The sequence below is a fragment of the Harpegnathos saltator genome, unplaced genomic scaffold, assembly GCF_003227715.2.
Source record: "Harpegnathos saltator strain DR-91 unplaced genomic scaffold, Hsal_v8.6 scaffold33, whole genome shotgun sequence".
In the NCBI taxonomy this organism is placed as follows: domain Eukaryota; kingdom Metazoa; phylum Arthropoda; class Insecta; order Hymenoptera; family Formicidae; genus Harpegnathos; species Harpegnathos saltator.
The window spans coordinates 1,103,522-1,113,075 of record NW_020230128.1 but is presented as its reverse complement, the minus strand read 5'-3'; the positions used below and the strand labels follow the sequence as shown (position 1 = coordinate 1,113,075).

The following is a 9,554-nucleotide window of genomic DNA, read 5'->3' as shown; positions in this document are numbered from 1 at the left end:
GTGACTAGAATGTAATTTGACGGGGATTTAACTCTTTCCTCCTCTGCTTTTTTAGATACGCGGACGGATTTCGAAGGAGACGAGAGTGATGCGCGTACGCTCGTTTTAAAAATAACAGTCACATTCTAACTAATTGGTAAACTAAACGAGGAAAAATTCATCCGTTCTCTTCGTGAAAGCGATCGTTCCTCGACATCAGGCCGAAACGATATCTCGCTTTACGTGTTCGCGTGCCACGATCAGAATGATAGACATTCCGAAATGCGTGACGACGAAGATTTCGTCGTACAATGCAGACAAATAAAACGGCATTTCTATATATATATATATATATGGCGAGAGTCGCTGAGACTCAAGATTCGGCAAGCCGCATTCCTGAGTATCCTTCCAGATAGAGATCGCGGAATAATTTGCGTCACAGTCGTCGCAGAAACTGTGCATTTATACTAAACGCCCAAACTCGCTTTTTGCGTTGTTTACTTCCGAAAGCGAATATGAATCGATTAACATTATACGAACCACTCCTTTCTCTCTCTTTCTCTCTTTCTTCTTCTTTAAAAGTGTTTGCACAGATAATAATGTCACGACCTAATTCGATAAAAATCGTTCTCCATATTATACGGAGAAAAAAAAAGAGAAAAAGAAAGAGGCTAATCGATAGATTGAGATACGCCCAATAAAAATGATGATTCTTCGTCGAAATATGACGCCGCGCGACCATGAGTTTCGCGTAGGTGTAACATGAGGCCGATGAATCTGGTTGAATCACGGCGCGTCCTTAGCCTTCGTGGTTCGCCTTCCAGACGCGTTCTCGTCGCACGAAAGTGTATAACGTCAAGTACGCGCAGATGACAATCGTCGCATAAATCAAGAATCGGGTAATCATTCTTGTTCGTGCGGCTCGTTCTCTGTGTATCTCGAAACGTTTAACGCTTTTTATTTCTCGTTTGTGTGTACATTAAAATAAATGCTCATGGTGAACGCGGTACTCTACGCCGACGTCTCTCGTCGCCGACTTAAAGCGAGAATAATTTTCATACAATTATTTCATTATAATCTATGTTATAAAAATCTTAAGTATCGATTCTCTCTCTCTCTCTCTCTCTCTCTCTCTCTCTTTCTGTTTGTCACACACGCGTGCGCGCACCTCGTTGCGACAAGCGGTACAGATCGTCTTTTCTGTGAATGAAACGCGAAGTTGATTTTCAGCGAGATGTTATCATTCATTGAATAATAAGGTCTCGACTATACAATTTACAGTTTGTAATTCAGTCATAACGAGATGTTGTCGTAATTATACGGTCATTTCCATTTGCAAACTTGTCGGAGGGATTCGAAGGACAGATGCATGATTAATAAAATAACACTGACCGTTCTCAATCGCGCAGTTTATAGTATAATTTATACGTCATGGTCAATGTGCATGCTCTTTTTATCGTCAATCAGTCAATCGGTTGAAAGGGAAAATATCGGCCGTTTTATTAAGATAGCGCGATGCGTATCACATGAAGTATGAATTATCATAATTGAGTGAGTTATTAATTATCCGATCGCGACTTTAATTTAAAATTCGACGCACTGCACGACAGAAGTCGATGACGCTTGGGGAATAGGATTATTATATTGAGCATTTAAACTACGAATCGTTCCTTTTTGGCACACGTTTAATAGCTAAATGTTAGTTAAGTAGTTAACGTAAAAAAGTCTAGAATTTATATTGGAATATAAAAATTTATCAATTTCTTGGAAAGGCACGACGAGATAAAAGATTAAATGGAAAAACATATAAAACTCGACGCAACAACTTGCAAAAAGGATTTAGCAGAGTGGTCTCTCGCATATAACCACATAAGTGTGTGTCTGTATACGTGTATATATGGTTCACGTACCTGTGTGAATTTAAGTAGCTCATGATTCGTTTAATCAATGTTAAATTTACACAAATCCTCGCTTCGTTAATTCTCAAATATCGTTATGGAAGCGTCGCATGCAAAGTACAATCTTACCGCCTACGGCTGGCTGATCAATGTTTATAAAGATCGGGTGTAACACACCACAGCACGATGATGTATAGATATAATATATATTTTACAAAATAATAATAAAATATATCTCAACAATAGCGACGCGGTGATATCCGTTCCAGTAGAACGCAAAAATTGAAGGCATCGAACATAAAAGTAGGGTCGATTGTTTCTATCGCAACTTTATTTCTGTACTATACAAAGTGCTGCTATGCTTAGCAACTCAATTTTATTCGTAAACTATATATATCAACCCGATTATTACATACCACGTAGTAGTAAATGCAACATCGTACAGATAAGAAAGTGGAGCAATTTACAGAACTTCTTCTTCTTTCTTTTTTTTTTTTTTTTTTTGGAAGATATAATTTGCGATAATTTGTGAGATAATTGAAAGTGGATAAATCTTAAATGAATTATCTTAAAAGACAATTGAAATCTCCTCGTGATCCTGTCCCATTACGTATTACACGCGCCACAGTATGTAGAAACATTAATCTACTTTTACTCCAGTGTCTTCAATTCTTGGCAAATAAGCCCCTCCTTCGCTCCTTTCGCTCTTTTCTTTCTTTGTCTTTTGAAACTTCGTCTCACGCGTTACATATAGACATGTACATGTGTGTACATATATTTGATGCATGTGTATAGTATATGTGTACATATGTATATCTCTTATATATTTAACAAACTTTATGATCTAGATTACACGTAAAGTTTAGGTAAGATCTTTTCTGAAAATATTCAATGGGTTTGCAGATACGCTTCTTATTAGCCGCTGTCTCATGTATTACGACGGGTACAATTGTCTGTCTGTGTGTGTGTGTGTGTGTAGTGTCTTCTCTCACTGCCAAGTATGTATTTCATATGACTGCGATGTATACGTAGGAATCAATAATTGCAAAATATAGACACTTGAGTTTAAATTAGTATTATGTCAGGATCCTCAGTATTTCCTCTCCAATTCCCGACAGTAATGAATTATTGTCACCTTTACCTTCGATTACCAGATTTCCCGTCGTTTTCTGCAACATCAAAAGTGATCGTTAATTCTTTTAAACCGAAGGCTCAACTTCGCGAAAGCGAAAGCGAAACTTTTCAAATAAAATCGACGTAATGAAAATTCATATGAGATATTGACGCCTTTTAATCTGATCGATTTTTACGATATAAAAGAAAAACGACGTATGAATTAACTTACATTAAATTTTAACAAAAGGCACACATGATGTCCCTTGAGAGAATGTCCGTATAAAGACGCAGTATCCTCGATCTGCTCCACGAGAGTGAGATTGCACTTACGGCAGATAACATTCAGTACCGTACCAAAGTCTTGAGTAGGCGTCATCTCTTTTCTAATCTTAGATACTAATTGACCGCTTTTGAGAAGTTCCGTGAGAATGTCCTTATGAGAAAGATGGCCAACCATGAACTTGCTACACGACAAGTGCACAGTGAAATCGAGCTTTTCTTGTTGCGTGCCTTCTCTACTTTCAAACATATATGTCAGTGTACCTCTTAGTCTCTGAGCGAACGTTACGTCCGAGACTAGAACGGTGAACTGAGTTTCTTTGCTAGTTTGCAGAGGCAGTTGAAACGGCAGTTTTATCCCAAACTCGTCCCCAGGCTGCAAAGAGAGAGAGAGAGAGAGCAACAGTAACGATATATCGCGATCTCGATATAAAGCTTAGGTTGGAAATTAAAATATAGTTGGGTGTGCAAACTTACATTCCGAACTAATTTGAACGATGACGTATCTGGAACGTCAAAGACCAATTCTCTTACGAGCGTTTGACCTATATTTGTGATGCGAATCGATACGATAACTTTACTCGACTCGTGAGGTATTTGTTTTAACTCGTACGCCATAGAAATCACTTTATTCTTGGCTAGCTCCTCGTAGGAGACATTCTGTTTTACAGGATTTGCGTTATACTCGTTACTTGCGATATCGTTTTTCAAGTCCGGCAATATCTCTTTAGACGGAGTGGATATTCCCGCCGTTTCTTCATAACCCAACGACTTGTTTTCTTTCTTACTTTTCGATTTCTTCGATTTTCGATGTTTCACATCGTCTTCGTTAGATTTCTTGTGCTTGTCTTGACTCTTCGACTTCTTGCGTTTGCTCTCTTTCTGTGGCTCACTAGACACCTCCGTGTATTCTCCAATTACGGGAGATTCCGTTTTCTCCGGAGACGGATTGTTTTCCAACCATAAGTCGGACGATTCTCTTTGATTGATCGCTTTGTCTCCCGTAGCCTCCTTGATCTTTCTTTTAGACTTCCTGCGTCCCTATAAATAGTATATAAAGAACGAATTATTAAAGTATTGTAAAATATTGTAAAAAAGAAACGTAGATAGTTTAAGCAAAAATTCACATTGCGACGTTTATTAATATAAGGATAAATTTACTTTTTCCTTTTTGTTTCCCTTTTCTTCAGCCTTTCGTGTTATATTATTTTCGATAACTCTATGTTCTAAGACAGGCAATCTTTCATCTTCTCTTAAAGGCATATCCAGATCAATATTCAAAGCTCTGTGTGGGTCATTTGTATCTACTAAATCATAATCGTCGCTATCACTTATTTCTGCACCCGGAGGTAGTTCTCCTACACCTGTATTTACTATTTGCAACGGCAAACTGTCGTCTTGCTCATCCTCCGATGCAGACTTTTTATCTAATAATAATAATAATGTACAAAAATATTTTTATATAAAAATAATGTGAGAAAATATATAACTTTTAGTGTACAGCATGTTTAGTAATGAAATTTGTATTGTAGTTGAACAATTACTTTTATTCTTCTTTGATTTCTTCTTCTTTTCGTGTTTTTTATGCCTCTTATGACTGCCATCTATACCGATGTCACGACACCTGTGTAAGTTAGTAATCTTCAAAGAGATTGGGATGTCTAATTCCGCAACGGGAATGTTCTCGAAGTCTTCGTACATGCTCGATGAATTGTGATATGACGTAGAAGTCTTAAATGATCCCTTTAAATAATGAGGATTATTCTCCTGTTCTAGTTTTCTAGCTTCGCGCCTTCGTTCGAGCTCCTCCATCGATGGTTCGCCTAATTCCCGTTTAGAATAGGAATCGTTCGACTTCTCCGTCTTGATAAAAATATCATTCATATCTAAATCCTCGGAATCTGAGCTCTCTGAGGGTGGATCATTGATCCATGAATCCAAATCTAATTCTTCGGGTATTGGAACCTAAAAAGTATTAAAAAATTTTGATTAGTTACACATAAAACGTGTTAGTAATTCGTCAATTTATAAAAATAAAATATAGTTTTAAATAGTCTTATATAGTTTAAATATAGTTTAAATATATAAACAATATATAACTAATTGATTGTACAATATTATTAATTGATATGCTCACTTTTCTCTGAGCCTTTGGTGCAACTGGATTAAGTTCACCATCAAAAGTCTCCATTAACTCCTGCGCAAGACCAGGATTTTCCTTTAAGCATTCGAACAGTACTAATGCAGAACTTGATCTTTCCTGAACTTCCAGATCACCACTACAGACGAAAGCTGTAATTTTATCTTTTAATCCATAAATCTGTAAAATACAATAAATTATATATTTCGTTAATTTAATGTTGATTCTCTGCAGAGTACAGAAATTTCGCTATCATTGTGTGAATCATACTCCATACCTTTTCCATAGTTTCCGTATCTCCTTCTTTTTCTGCTTTAGCGAATGTTGTCGCGGCCAGTTTTAATATATTGTGAACATAAACTGCTTGTATATGTCCTGGTAAACTAGAAGCTTGCGATCGCAACATAGATTGTAATGTTGCCAAGGGATCTTCCAATTCACTGTTGATTTAACAGATTGTTAATCAATTATTATTACGCATCTCGTGATCGCGTGCTTTTTCCGAAGTATTCCTATTACCTAGAAAATTCTCCGCAAATCCACGCCGCTGCGTATAAGACCTCGGACATTGTTGCCCTTGGCTGGCCGGTTAATAGATATGAATTCTCAAGCAGTAAGGCACATTGTTGAACTGCATATTTTCGTATGGCTTGTACGCGAATCGCTACGTCGAGTAATTGAGTTGCTACTAATGGTCCATGCTTGGTGCCTTCCATTCGTGTAAGCTCCACTAATACAGATATGTACCTGAAATATACACGAAGTATGCTGTATGCAATTTACACCAAAAAATTTGGATTTACAGGAAGAACTTGAATATTCACCACTCAAAATAGGTAATGAACTGATAGTTATTCTGTGAGCAAATTTGAATAATTTTTGAGAGTAATTCATCACGATACGTAGTGCCTTCAGCTTTATCCATATGCACCATTAACTTCTTAACAATCTCCATTAGATTCTTCTTGGATACCATCCCGTATAGTAAATCCAAGGCACGCAGTCTTATACTTTCGTCTTTGTCGTCGAGGCATTGCATAATAAGATCTTTGTGAGCTTGCACGCTTTTGGGGTGAGTTTTCAGTATCTTTGACATTGCCAGCAATCCCAAGTATTTCAAGTTTTGGTCAGAGTCTTCGATGAGTATTCTCAATTTCTGAACACATAGCTGTATCGAATCGGAGTGATTTGGCATACCAGATGATATAGAGATCAATACAGCTATTACTGTGTTGATACATTCGTACAGTAAGGACATTGCCGATGTACTAGAAACGATTAGTATTACACTGTGAATACAGTGAAAAATATTGAAGAGAATTTGGAAATATAATAATATAAAATAAAAAATTACTGTGTGTATATGTACATGTGTATGTGTATGTGCGTATGTTGTATACATTATAGAAATAAATAAAACTGATATAAAGATAGTTTATGTATGTAGAGGATGCTTTACAAGCAACGATAAAGATTACAAGCGCAATATTCATACATATTTAACGATAAGATACATTAGATACCTGTGTATCAAATTGGTAAGGGGTTCTATCAACTTTTTGCCAAGCCTAGGTTCTAGAGGTGTCAATGCTCCAAACTGGAAATATAATGTCATGTTGCATTCTAGAAATTACTTAGGAAAACATTATATATATAAATTTTAACACGCGTTTAATTTCATTAATGTATAAGATATCTCGAATCAAACAAAACTCTATAATGCAATATGAATAATTCTACAAAATGCCAGCAAGTACTGATGTATACTACCGATATGCATAAACTGCAATGGATATGTATACGTGTAATAATTTGAAGAACAATATGCAAATGGAAAAAAATCAAATAATGCAAAACCTTGAAATCAGGTCAATTAATGGTTGAGTAAGTCTTCGACCCAGTTTTGGCTCAATCAGAGTTATAGTTGAGAACTGAGCATGAGAAATAAAACCAAAATGTCTTACGATGAGAAAACGGTGTGTGCATTTAGATTTATATTTAATATCATTATAGGAATATAAAGTTGTTATTAGAATAATTGTAGACGACACTTGATCATTTCATGTTGGACAAAAGAATATGGAAAAAGGTAATAATAATACTCACCAATTTGATAATTTTGATAAGCATCCAATTATTCGTAGAAGTTGTCATTAGCTTAAAGAAGACAGGTGCTAAACTCAAGTAATTCTTTGGATTCTTCCTGGCTAATTCACAAACTACATTTACTGCTGCACTTTGAACACCACTATCTGGATCTTCAAGTTTCTCCTTTAACCTGGGAAAAGCAGGTCTCAGAGCCTCCGGAAATCTCAGAAATACTTTATACATCATCAAAACCGCCTTTTTACGTAAATACGGTTTTGTAGAAGTCAATAGAGTCATGATATCATGAACTAGATCACGTGCTAAATCTGGACTTATGAAGCAAGACAAACCACTTAGTGCTAAGCCAGCATCATACTGATTTTGGCTGTTCAAATCTTTACGAATCATATTTGTTGTTAGCATCAGTAGCTATAATAAAAAGAACATTAACAAATTAAGAAATATTCATATGACAAAGATATATTCCCATGTAGATGATGATAATTTAACAAAGCTTACCTCTGTATCTGCATGAAAACTCTGACTTGCAGCGAGATAGCCAATTCGTTTGTAAGTGAACTTTGCAGATGACATTACCTCTATTATATTAAAACCAGCCCAACTAATGTCATATCCCAACATTTGAAGCTAAATACACAAGAATAAATTAGTTGTCAGCATTTAGGATAAAGTTAATTCGATCAAACCGCATCGTATCGAATAAATTATTTAAATCGAATTAACACCGACCTCTGTGCCCTATGTAAAACTTACATATGTTAGCTTTGCCACAGCATTTGCCTTGACCGCCACATTATCTTGCCGCAATTCCTGCTTGATCTCTTCGATGCATTGCGCAATGTATTTCGCCTGGCACAAAAAATTGTAAAATTTTCTTGAGTCAAATAGTAATTTGCAAAAGGTGGCAAAATGACTGAACGACGGGAGAAGTAAGGTTAGGTCAGTATGCGGATAACAATTTCACCCGGAGATCGCGAGGGGTGGAACGGGAATCACCTCGTTCTCCTTATTGTTCCTGATACCGCGCACCAGATCCGTCAGGTTCTTGTCGAACATCCGCTCGAAGTTTCCCTTTACCTTGCGGAGTGCCATGATCGCATTTAAAAAATTAAATGCCGTATTCGTGATGCCACTTAGGAGGCTTCCTCGCGCATTGACCAAGTATTTGGACTCGTACAGGCAACACGTCGCTCCAATACCATTACCGTAGATTGAGTTTCATAAATGTCAAATTCTCGCATTCACATTTTTCTGACAGATTGGCAAATAAGAGGTCTATTCGGAAATCATACCTAAGAAATGTCAAGAGAGAGAGCGGGCAACTTATCTGACGCAGTCACTCATGGAGCCTCCGTAGTGCCATCATCGCGCTTTCGAACGGCTGCTCCACTAACAAGTCCGATGCTCATGTGCGAATTATTATTCGCGTATTTATGCACCAACTAATAAAAGGCCCGAGTTCAAAGTTCGAAGTTCACGTACGATGCACTTTTTCCATATTTGCATATCAAATGAATACTTCATTCGGTACTTATCGCGTTTATAAACGAACGCGAGAGGAAGCAACGACGAAGTGCAGAAAGTGCAACCGAGGCCAGCTGTGTCTAACTTCAAAAGTCTGCGCGTATTTAGCGCATAATTATCGTCTCTTAATTCGCCTCTTAATCGGATCTCTATCCCTCCCTCTATGCGCGTTGCTGCAGTCATCTATTATAAAAGGAGCACGAATACGACTACCGATTAATTATAACTTATACCCAATTTAACTCGCCGATCGTGTCGCGATACGATCCGATCCCTGAATGTAGTCGAGAATCGCGCATACTCGGACGGACTTATTATATATCGCGCGTATCGTACGATCTCGATATGGCTCACGATAACTTCATTTAGACAGCGAGCTGTTTCTCGTCCTCGTGCGCTCGCTGCATCGTGCATCCCGAAGCTGGCATGATAGAAAGGAGCCGAGCCAGTCACCGGCCAATTAATCGAAGCCGTCGATGTAACTGACCCTCCTCGCATTCGTCACGCAT

General features: G+C 37.4%; 1 protein-coding gene across 1 annotated transcript; it reads right to left on the bottom strand.

Annotated features, from left to right (window-relative positions):
• Nucleotides 1-1,898: 1,898 nt before the first annotated feature.
• garnet (adaptor-related protein complex 3, delta 1 subunit-like garnet) lies at nt 1,899-8,897 on the bottom strand. The gene is made up of 14 exons (XM_011143204.3): nt 8,518-8,897; nt 8,275-8,370; nt 8,020-8,148; nt 7,519-7,929; nt 6,936-7,009; nt 6,237-6,680; nt 5,932-6,159; nt 5,690-5,852; nt 5,410-5,592; nt 4,817-5,237; nt 4,434-4,699; nt 3,750-4,313; nt 3,223-3,648; nt 1,899-3,046 (listed from the first exon to the last, which is right to left on the bottom strand). Exons 1-14 carry the CDS (start codon nt 8,611-8,613, stop codon nt 2,954-2,956), a joined length of 3,594 nt encoding a protein of 1,197 aa, XP_011141506.1. The 5' UTR covers nt 8,614-8,897; the 3' UTR covers nt 1,899-2,953.
• Between the last annotated feature and the right edge of the window lie 657 nt (nt 8,898-9,554).